Source organism: Scyliorhinus torazame, chromosome 12 (genome assembly GCF_047496885.1).
Source record: "Scyliorhinus torazame isolate Kashiwa2021f chromosome 12, sScyTor2.1, whole genome shotgun sequence".
NCBI classification, from domain to species: Eukaryota; Metazoa; Chordata; class Chondrichthyes; order Carcharhiniformes; family Scyliorhinidae; genus Scyliorhinus; species Scyliorhinus torazame.
Genome location: NC_092718.1, coordinates 63,189,216 through 63,201,020, shown reverse-complemented (window position 1 = coordinate 63,201,020; position 11,805 = coordinate 63,189,216). Strand labels below are relative to the sequence as shown.

The 11,805-nt window shown below is 48.3% G+C and overlaps 1 protein-coding gene across 3 annotated transcripts in view; it reads left to right on the top strand.

The window, feature by feature from the left end:
* Positions 1 to 9,112: 9,112 nt before the first annotated feature.
* Positions 9,113 to 11,805, top strand: part of fah (fumarylacetoacetate hydrolase (fumarylacetoacetase)) — a 94,523-nt gene continuing 91,830 nt past the window's right edge. For 2 of the 3 annotated variants that reach the window (XR_011933616.1, XM_072468772.1), the window contains exon 1: positions 9,113 to 9,272. Coding sequence is in view for 2 of the 3 variants with exons in the window: in XM_072468772.1 (XP_072324873.1) it covers positions 9,192 to 9,272 (81 nt within the window). In the remaining variant the exon portion in view is untranslated. The remainder of the gene's footprint in view (positions 9,273 to 11,805) is intronic. The other variant, XM_072468774.1, reaches the window with a different exon arrangement.

The window sequence follows — 11,805 nt, the reverse complement described above, 5'->3', positions numbered from 1 at the left end:
CTGGAATGTGGCGACTAGGGGCCTTTTCGCAGTAACTTCATTGCAGCGTTAATATAACCTCTACTCCACCTGCTGTACTGTAGCATGTGTGTGGTGCGTAGCAGTTTGTGCCCCAGGAGCCTCTTCACTAAAGTGCCCAACTGAGATGAATGTCTCTTGGATGGTGGAGGGTGTTGGAGACAGCTGTCTCTGAAAGTCAGAGACGTTCCTGGATTTGGTGCTCCAGGGTGTCTCGGGCTGTGGGTCGAGGGCTCCCATCGATGTCTGTTTCCTCTCCTCCTGGGGTTGTGGTGGTGGTTGGGGGCACAAGAGCCTGCCTCATCGCCAAGTGATCCTGCAAGACCGAAGACAAGATGCATGATTGGACCGTGGGTTGAGTTGGCGGAGGGAGCTTGTGGGGGTGTTGAGTGAGGGGGCAGTATGGGGGGAATATTGTGGGAGTGGTGGAGGAGTGGGGTTGAGGGTTGTGATAGATCCTATCCCTCAGTATCTTCTCCAACAGCTTGCCTCCCACTGACATCAAGTTCACAGGTCTATAATTCCCTGGATTATCCCTGCTACCCTTAAACAAAGGGACAACATTAGCAATTCTCCAGTCCTCCGGGACCTCACCCGTGCTCAAGGATGCTGCAAAGACATCTGTTAAGGCCCCAGCTATTTCGTCCCTCGCTTCCCTCAGTAACCTGGGATAGATCCCATCCGGACCTGGGGACTTGTCCACCTTAATGCCTTTTAGAATACCCAAAACATCCCCCTTCCTTATGCCGACTTGACCTAGATTATTTAAACATCCATCCCTAGCCTCAACATCCGTCATGTCCCTCTCCTTGGTGAATACCGATGCAAAGTACTCATTAAGAATCTCACCCATTTCCTCTGACTCCACGCATAAATTCCCTCTTTTGTCTTTGAGTGGGCCAATCCTTTCTCTAGTTACCCTCTTGCTCCTTATATACAAATAAAAGGCTTTGGGATTTTCCTTAGCCCTGTTAGCCAAAGATATTTCATGACCCCTTTTAGCCTTCTTTATTGTGCGTTTGAGATTTGTCCTACTTTCCGATATTCCTCCAAAGCTTCATCAGTTTTAAGTCATCTAAATCTTATGTATGCTTTCTTTTTCATCTTAGCTAGTCTCACAATTTCACCCGTCATCCATGGTTCCCTAATCTTGCCATTTCTATCCCTCATTTTCACAGGGACATGTCTGTCCTGCACTCTAATCAACCTTTCCTTAAAAGACTCCCACATTTCAAATGTGGATTTACCCTTAAACAGCTGCTCCCAATCCACATTCCCTCGCTCCTGCCGAATTTTGTTATACTTGGCCTGTCCCCAATTTAGCATTCTTCCTTTAGGACCACTCTCGTCTTTGTCCATGAGTATTCTAAAATGTACGGAATTGTGATCGCTATTCCCAAAGTAATCATCGACTGAAACTTCAACCAGCTACCCGGGATCATTCCCCAATACCAGGTCCAGTATGGCCCCTTCCCGAGTTGGACTATTTGCATACTGCTCTAAAAAACTCTCCTGGATGCTCCTTACAAATTCTGCTCCATCTACGCCTCCAACACTACATGAGTCCCATTCAACGTTGGGGAAGTTAAAATCTCCCATCACGACTACCCTATTGCTCCTACATTTTTCTATAATCTGTCTACATATTTGTACCTCTACTTCACGCTCGCTTTTGGGAGGCCTGTAGTAAAGTCCTAACAATGTTACTGCACCCTTCCTATTTCTTAGCTCTACCCATATTGCCTCAGTGCTCGAATACTCCATCGTGCCCTCCTTAATCACAGCTGTGATATCGTCTCTGACCCGTAATCCAACTCCTCCACCCCTTTTACCTCCCTCTCTATCCCTCCTGAAGCATCTATACCCTGGGCTATTTAGTTGCCAGTCTTGCCCTTCCCTCAACCAAGTCTCAGTAATACCAATAGCATCATATTCCCAGGTACTAATCCAAGCCCTAAATTCATCTGCCTTACCTGCCACACCTCTCACATTGAAACAAATGCACCTCAGACCACCTGTCTCTTTGCGTTCATCATCTCTTCCCTGTCTACTCTTCCCCTTAGTCACATTGAGTTTATTATCTAGTACCTTCCTGGCTTTAGTTGCTGCCTCTTTACTGACCTCTCACTTCCTAATCTGGTTCCCAAACCCCTGCCACATTAGTTTAAAATCTCCCCAACAGTGTTAGCAAAAGCACCCCCTAGAACATTGGTTCCAGTCCTGCCCAGGTGTAGACCATCCGATTTGTAATGGTCCCACCGCCCCCAGAGCCGGTTCCTATGTCCCATAAATCTGAGCCCCTCCCTCCTGCACCATCTCTCAAGCCACGTATTCATTCTGACTATTCTTGAATTTCTACTCTGACTGTCTCGTGGCACTGGTATCAATCCTGAGATTACTACCTTTGAGTCCTACTTTTTAACTTATCTCCTAACTCCCTAAATTCTGATTGTAGGACCTCATCCTGTTTTTTACCTATATCGTTGGTGCCTATATACACCACGACAACTGGCTGTTCACCCTCCCCCTTCAGTATGTCCTGCAGCCGATCTGAGACATCCCTGACCCGTGCACCCGGGAGGCAACAAAACATTCGGGAGTCTCGTTTTCGACCACAGAAACGCCTGTCTACTCCCCTTATGATTGAATCCCCTATGACTATAGCCCTGCCAGTCTTTTTCCCGCCCTTCTGTGCAGCAGAGCCAGCCACGGTGCCATGAGCCTGGCTACTACTGCCTTCCCCTGGTGAGTCATCTCCCCCAACAGTATCCAAAACGGTACACCTATTTTGGAGGGAGATGACCGCAGGGGACACCTGCACTGCCTTCCTGCTCTTTCTCTGCCTTTTGGTCACCCAATCCCTGTCTCCCTTACCAATCCTAATCTGCGGTGTGACCAACTCACTGAACGTGCTATCCACGACCTCCTCAGCATCGCGGATGCTCCAAAATGAGTCCATCCGCAGCGCCAGAGCAGTCATGCTGTCTAACAGGAGCACCAGCTGGACACACTTCCCGCACATGAAGGAGTCAGGGGCATTGGCCGCGTCCCTGAACTCCAACATTGAGCAAGAGGAGCATAACACGGGTCTGGGATCTCCTGCCATTTTTACACTCCCAACAGTAAGTTTAAAAAAGAAAATGTACTCCCCTTCTCAGCAAGCACTCACTCAGCAACCACTGCAACCAGTGTTGCTAACTTTCTCCTTGGTTCAATTGCTCTGTTTTATTACCTTTGCTCTCGAGTCGCCAGGTATCTTTATGATACCGCCACGAGGTTCAAGTCCGAGTAATGATCAATAACCCAGTACACCGATTAGTAAGATTCAAATCGAAGCACATTTATTATACACGGTAATCACTACTCATGCACAAATTCTACGTCTAAGCTACTTCTATAACTAACAGGCCGATACTTAACTTCGGACTGGTCCACCAGGTCAGGGGAACAAATGGCCTTTCGTTCGGGTTCTGAGTCTGCGGGATTCGAAGTTGGTACGGATTGGTAGCTTAGAGCGCCTATCTCGTAGCGAGCATTGAATTAAGTCTTACTTCTGTCGGGGGTCACTGCACCGGTCACGGTCAATGTTGGTTCGTGTTGCTGGGTGACCCGGGCAGGACGCAGAGGTGAAGAGAGCTGAAGAGAGCCCGATTTGAACTTGGGGCTTAACTCTTATAGTCCCCAGGGGCTTCTCGCCTTTCAGGGCGGACCCTGTACCTGATCCCAAGTAATTGGACTTTGTCCCAATCGCTTGGTTCGATTTCTCCAATACTGAAGCGGTTCCCTGATCGATGGGCGATCTTGAGGTGCTCGTTCACCTCCTTTATGTTGGCTCCTGCTGGCGCCGAGGAGTCTGGCTTTGCTTTGAGTGTCCAAAATGTTACTTATTGTTCCCGGGGATTGCTCTTCAGTATGCAGATGGCTGCTACTTTGTTATGCTGATGGTCGCTGGTATCGATGTTGTCTGGCCTTTGCAGAGGTAAATACACAGCAAACCTGCAGCTGCTGGTTTCTGTCTATGTTGGCTGACTTTCCCATCAGCCTTTGCTGTTCGCCATTTTAAATCGGGAGTTGGCCAATTTAGGTGGCTACACCAGTCACAGCCAATCACTTACCTGCAGGCTATGATGTCACAGTTCTACTTCTTTCTACTTCTACCTGCCCTCGAGTCTCCCTCTTGATCTTTACTCGGCTGGGATCCTTACAGTGATTGTCTTTTTTTTTTGGTTAGAGGAGGAGATAGGGAGGGAAACACTGAAGAAGTGTTTCAGGTTTAACTGTCACTTAAACAGCTCCTCCACAAATCACCTTTTGGAAGCAGTGACCGCAATGCATGGATGCAAATTTTCCCCGCAACAGCCAATCAGCATCTCTGCTCTACTGCCCTCTGCTGGACGGTCTGTGGTCTGCTTCTTCTCCTCTGCGTCTCGTGGGGTCTCCAGTTCTGTGTCTGTGAACCACCCTGCTGCCATCTTGTTGGCTGGGGTGTGTGGAGGGAGTAGGGTGCTTATATGCAGCTGCAGCTTGTCAGCTATCCGAGTGTTAAATCCGACCCCGGCGAATCAAACACCGTTTTTCATTGGAATCGGTAGTGCTCTATGTGGCGCCAGTGCTGGACCATTAACAGTTGATGAATTGTTCTGGGAACGGCCCCCATTTTCCTGTTGGGTAACACCACCAATTTAGTCGCAGCGTCAACACTTAGAGCGGGATTCTCCGTTAGCCAACGCCGAAATCGCATTCGCGATCGGGGGAGAATCCTTTTGGATGCCGAAATCAGGGCAGCGCATGTTTTCAGATGCTTCGCCCCCTCCAAAACGCTGTCATTGGTGAGACGCCACACGCCATTGGGGCGGCCTCAGGACGTCACCTGAAGGCCCACCCCCGATGCTCCGCCCCGATGGGCCGACTTCCCGATGGCGTGGATCACTTGTGGTCTGAGTTTTCGTCAACTTCTCGTGGCAGCTGCGGACTGTGTCCAGCGCTGCCACAGTCAGGAGGGGGGGGGGATTCCGCTGACCGGGGGGGGGGGCGGCTTCAGCGAGAGCTGGGGAGACTGGTTGGGGTTACGGGGGGCACACTCTACCATGCCCGGTCCGTGAGTGGACTGCGCCATGGTGGATGGCGTGACTGCTGCAGGTCGACGCCGTGCACAGCCATGGATCTGGCAATTCTTCGTCCGTTTCTGCCGGGAACGCCACGGGTTTTACGTGGTGCAGCTGCTAGCCCCCTACCAGGCGGCGCATCGGTGAGGGGGCGGTGCCGACTCTTTCACCGTAACACGAGACACATGCTCCGGACATAGCCTCAAGATCGGAGAATCCAGCTCTGAGTCTGTGAAATGGAGATTGCCGCCGCTGGAGTATGGCCCTCATTATAAACCCGGCTGATTGTAACTATACCTATCACCAACATGGAAGCCTTCATGCTTAAATCATCACAAGATTTAATTTCTCAAATCTCTACCTTGCCAGCCTCCTGTCCTCCATAAACCATAATTTGTTTAAAATCCATAATCTATTCCATACAGCGACAGATTCCACCCACCTATCACCCCCCATGTCATTGAATACTTTCATTCATCTTCAGATTCCCTCACACATTACTGCATTGCCTATCCTCTACCCGGAGGAAACCCATGCAAACATGAGGAGAATTGCAAACTCCACACAGCCACCCAAGGCCGTAATTGAGCCCGGGTCCCTGGCACTGTGAGGCACTGAGCCACTGTGCCACCCTATAGTGCTTCCTAATTTTCTGATCCAGTTCTGACTGTCACACATTTTCTACACGGTTTCAGGCGGCATGGCAGCACAGTGGTTAGCATTGTTGCTTCACAGCTCCAGGGTCCCAGGTTCGATTCTTGCTTGGGTCACTATCTGTGCAGAGTCTGCATGTTCTCCCCGTGTCTGCGTGGGTTTACTCCAGTTCGACCATATGACCATAAGACATAGAAGCAGAATTAGGCCACTCGGCCCATCGAGTTTGCTCCGCCATTCAATCATGGCTGATATTTTTCCTCATCCCCATTTTCCTGACTTCTCCTCATAACTCCTGATCCCCTTATTAATCAAGAACCTATCTATCTCTGTCTTAAAGACACGCAGTGATTTGGCCTCCACAGCCTTCTGCGGCAGAGTTCCACAGATTCACCACTCTCTGGCTGAAGAAATTCCTCCTCATCTCTGTTTTAACGGATCGTCGCTTTAGTCTGAGATTGTGTCCTCTGGTTCTAGTTTTTCCTGCAAGTGGAAACATCCTCTCCACGTCCACTCCAGGCCTGGCAGTATCCTGTAAGTTTCAATAAGATCCCCCTTCATCCTTCTCAACTCCAATGAGTACAGACCCAGAATCCTCAACCGTTTCTCATACAACAAGCTCTTCATTCCAAGGATCATTCTTGTGAAACTCCGCTGGACGCTTTCCAAGGTCAGCACATCTTTTCTTAGATACGGGACCCAAAACTGCTCACAATACTCCAAATGGGGTATTATACAGCTTTATAGAGCCTTATACAGCCTAAGGAGAACATCCCTGGTCTTGTATTCTAGCCCTCTTGACAGAAATGCTAACATTGCATTTGCCTTCCTAACTATCGACTGAACCTGCACGTTAACCTTAAGAGAATCGTGAACAAGGAATCCCAGGTCCCTTTATGCTTCTGATTTCCTAAGCATTTCCCCATTTAGAAAATAGTCTATGCCTACATTCCTCCTTCCAAAGTGCATAACCTCACACTTTTTCACAATGTATTTTATCTGCCACTTCATTGCCCACTCTCCTAGCCTGTCCAAATCCTTCTGCAGCCCCCTTGCTTCCTCAATACTACCTGTCCCTCTACGGATCTTTGTATCATCTGCAAACTTAGCAAGAGTGCCTTCAGTTCCTTCTTCCAGATCATTAATGTATATTGTGAAACGTTGTGGACTCAGCACAGATCCCTGAGGCACACCACTAGTCACCAGCAGCCATCCTGAAAAAGACCCCTTTATCCCCACTCTCTGCCTTCTGCCAGTCAGCCAATCCTCTACCCATGCCAGGATCTTGCCCTTAACACCATGGGCTCTTAACGTATTTAACAGTCTCCTTTGCAGCACCTTGTCAAAGGCCTTCTGGAAATCTAAATAAATTACGTCCACTGGTTCTCCTTTGTTTAACTTCCTTGTTACATCTTCAGGGCTGGTTTAGCACAGTGGGCCACATAGCTGGCTTGCAATGCAGAACAATGCCAGCAGCGCGGGTTCAATTCCTGTACCGGCCTCCCCGAACAGGCACGGAATGTGGCGACTAGGGGCTTTTCACAGTAACTTCATTGAAGCCTACTTGTGACAATGAGCGATTATTGGGGGGGGGCAGCACGGTAGCATTGTGGATAGCACAATTGCTTCACAGCTCCAGGGTCCCAGGTTCGATTCCGGCTTGGGTCACTGTCTGTGCGGAGTCTGCACATCCTCCCCGTGTGTGCGTGGGTTTCCTCCGGGTGCTCCGGTTTCCTCGCACAGTCCAAAGATGTGCAGGTTATGAAAATGAAAATGAAATGAAATGAAAATCGCTTATTGTCACAAGTACGCTTCAATGAAGTTACTGTGAAAAGCCCCTAGTCGCCACATTCCGGCACCTGTTCGGGGAGACTGGTACGGGAATTGAACCATGCTGCTGGCCTGCCTTGGTCTTCTTTCAAAGCCAGTGATTTAGCCCAGTGAGCTAAACCAGCCCCTGTAGGTTAGGTGGATTGGCCATGATAAATTGCCCTTAGTGTCCAAAATTGCCCTTAGTGTTGGGTGGGGTTACTGCGTTATGGGGATAGGGTGGAGGTGTTGACCTTGGGTGGGGTGCTCTTTCCAAGAGCTGGTGCAGACTCGATGGGCCAAATGGCCTCTTTCTGCACTGTAAATTCTATGATAATTCTATGATTAAGAACTCCAACAGATTTGTCAGACATGACCTCCCTTTGACAAAGCCAGCTCTCTCTGCTGGCAGTGCAGCTCGGCAGGAATGTTCCCTTCCAGTCGGGGAACACTTCAGCAGTCAAGGGCATTCAGCCTCTGATCTTCGGGTAAGCGTTCTCCAAGGTGGCCTTCATGACATACGACAACACACAATCGCCGAGCAGGAACTGATCGCCAAGTTCCGCACACATGAGTACGGTCTCAACCGGGACCTTGGATTCATGTCTCATTACATTCACTCCCCCTCAGCATCTGGCATGGGCTTGCAAAATCTTACCAACTGTCCTTGCTTGAGACAATTCACACCTCTTTAGCCTGTGCTTATCCCTCTCTCCAGTTGATCCGGTTGGACCTGTAGAGACTTAATTACCTGCAAAGACTTACATTCAAAGTATTGTCTTGTATCATTGACTTTGTCTATATGTGTGTTTCTGGAACCCACCTCTTCATTCACCTGATGAAGGAACTGCGCTCCAAAAACTAGTGATTCGAAACAAACCTGTTGACTTTAACCTGGTGTTGGAGGACTTCACCACCCCAGTCCAACGCTCGCATCTCCACATCATTAATATATGTAGTCACCCAATAAACCCAAATGTATGAGAAACTGAATTGTGAGATGCTGAGATTGTCCAGCATTTTCTGCTTTTGTTGCAAGAGAAACTTCTTCACCCAGAGAGTGATAATAACCCCGAGGAACTGCTGAAGTGACTGGCATGGGTGTGTTGACGGGGAAGCTAAATCAAACACATGCTTGGGAGGGGGGCAAAGTCCTGCCAATAGCCAGAGACGAGCACAGACACGGAGCAGATGGGCCGAGTGGCCTGATTCGGCGCTGTAACGCTGTTTTAACTATTGTAAAAGTTAAAGTACACTGCACATGTCACGCATGAAGACTGATGGAAGATGATTTTACGCCCAAAATGTTTGGATTCTCCCATTTATGTTTGAAGAATAACCTTGATTAAGAACATTAGTGTGCGGTTCAGAGCTCGGCGGGGGTGCCCTTCAACCTGGCCGCACTTTGTACTTTTTCGAGCTGAATAATATTAAATGCGGGTCAAACACATTGAGCAAAGCTGGAGAGAGAGTCTGGGCGGTCAGTCCTGGGGGGGTGGGGGGGGGGGAGTTTGGGGGCGTTTCTCACCAGACTGGTTCACTGTTGAAACTTTGTCAAAGGCAGAGAGGACAAGAGGCCATTCGCGTCGTTTCTCAGCTGCAAACATGTCCTTCGTGAAAGTAGCAGAGCACTCGGATTTCCCGCTCCAGAACCTGCCTTTCGGAGTTTTTTCCACCGGGGACAATGTAAGTGAAGGGAGTGTATTTCAGGCCAAGGGGGGGCGGGAGTTGGTGTTTCAGTCAGCGTGGCTGAAATGGACAAACTTTTAATTGGGCTTTTCAACAACTCAGCACCAGTGTGGCACTGGAGACAAGCCAGAAGATTTTATAACCTCCTCTCCATGTTACTGACACATGAATAACAATTCTCAGCTGATGTGGAAATGCAACAATTCACACCTCTTTAACCTGTGATTATCCCTCTCCCCAGTTGCTCCGTTTGGACCTGTAAAGATGTAATTACCTGCAAAGACTCACATTCAAAGTATTGCCTTGCATCTTTGACTTTGTCAATATATATGTTTCTGGAACCTCCCTCTTCATTCACCTGAGGAAGGAGCAGTGCTCCGAAAGCTAGTGATTCAAAACAAACCTGTTGGACTTTAACCTCGTGTTGTAAGACTTATTCCAATCCTCAGATGGGGTTTGAAAGCTCCTGGATGCTGATACACACTCCATGCAGTGTGATAAGTTTGTTTTGTTTAGTTTAGGTGGTGGGGGGGGGGGGACATGTTTTTTAAAAAGTGCCCAGTTCCTGTACAATGTCCGCCCACTATTGAACATTAGACCTTGAATTTATACAGCATTTTCACACCTTCAGGACATCCCAAAGGGAAGTATTTCACAGTTGTAATAATACAGGCCGCCCGCCTACTTAAGCAATCACAAGAGGTTCCCAGAAACAGCGATGAGACAAATGATTGTCCGTTTTGAGTGATAAATATTGGCCAGAACACCAGGAAGAATTTATCTGTCCTTCTCGCAACACTGGATGTCTGCCTGAGAGGGCATATGGAGCCTTGGTTTGACATTACATTGAATAGGAGGCCCCTCTAACAGTCTCCCTCAATATTGTGCAGGGGGTGTGAGACTAGGTGAGTGGCCACTATCAGCTCTACCTGGTCGAGAGCTTCTGTAGGATCTTCAGATTCCCTACCAGTGTCGCCATTCCAATGGCCTCACCACATGGGAGTGAGCGCAGAAGAGGTTTACAAGATTGGTTCCAAGGATGAGAAGCTTCAGTGATGGGGATAGACTGGAGAGGTCGGGACTGTTCTCATTGGAGAGAAGAAGGCTGAGAGGGGATTTGATAGAGATTTTCAAAATCATGAGGGGACAGGACAGAGTAGATATGGAGAAATTGGTCCTGCTCATAAAAGGATCGAGAACAAGAGGACACAGATTTAAAGTGATTTGCAAAAGAAGCAAATGGGATGTGAGGAAAAACTTTTTCACACAGCGGGTGGTTGGGGTCTGGAATGCAGGGTCTGGAAGTGTAATGGAGGCAGGTTTATATAATAATCTTTATTGTCACAAGTAGGCTTACATTAACACTGCAATGAAGCTACTGTGAAAATACCCTAGTCGCCACATTCCGGCACCTGTTCGGGTACACAGAGGTAGAATTCACAATGTCCAAATTACCTAATAGCACGTCTTTCGGGACTTGTGGGAGGAAACTGGAGCAACCGGAGGAAACCCATGCAGACATGGGGAGAATGTGTAGACTCCGCACAGACAGTGACCCACACCGGGAATCGAACCTGGGACCCTGGCTCTGTAAAGCCATAGTGCTAACCACTATGCTACCGTGCTGCCTGCATGGTTTATTCAAGGCATTCAAGAGGATATCAGATGATTATTTAAATAGAAACAATGTGCAGGGGTACAGGGAAGATGCAGGGGAATGGCACAAAGTCATGATGTTCATTTGGGGAGCTGGTGCAGACACGACGGGCCGAATGACCTCCTTCTGCACTGTAACGATTCTGTGAAGTTACACAGAGAGGGTTAAGCCAAGGTAAGGCTGGGTAGTGCAGCGGGGGAGAGCATGCACTCTGGTATAAAGACACATAGCATGCTGATTATCACTGTCCAGTTTAGAATGTCTTAGATGGAGCGACGAGACATTCGGGACATCTCTGGTGATTATTTTCGAGAAAGTGTGCGGTGTAGATCTAGCTGCAGGCGGTCAACTGTTCAAAATGCAACAGCAACACGAAAAATTTGAGATGTCACAAGATTTTGCGTACCCCCACAACCAGTATCAGAAACATGTTGCGAAAAAGCCTTTCGCAATGTGGTCGCGAGAGAGCATTGAAATAAATTTACATTTATTGTATCGATGAGTGGATCCATTTGCAGGCTAAGTACGGGGCTTCCACAGTCAAAGGGCATTGTGAAACTCGCAGTGTCACTGTCAACAGTGTGTTGATCCTCACGGATATTGGCCCAAGACTTGTGCCAATTGAATGATGATGTCCTTAGATTGCTATCAGGGACTGGACCCCATCAGTAATCATTGTCAGAACAGTCAACAGGATCTTAAAAATGATTGGGAATAAAGGTTATTGCAGAAAAGAGGTTAATGATTTACAACATGAAACACAGCTTAAACCAAGGCAGGCATGGCAGCTACACATTCTGGCTACATTGCTTTTAAAACATGATAGATATTTTAAAAAGGGGTGGGATGGGGGAGGAGGGTGCGTGGACGCAG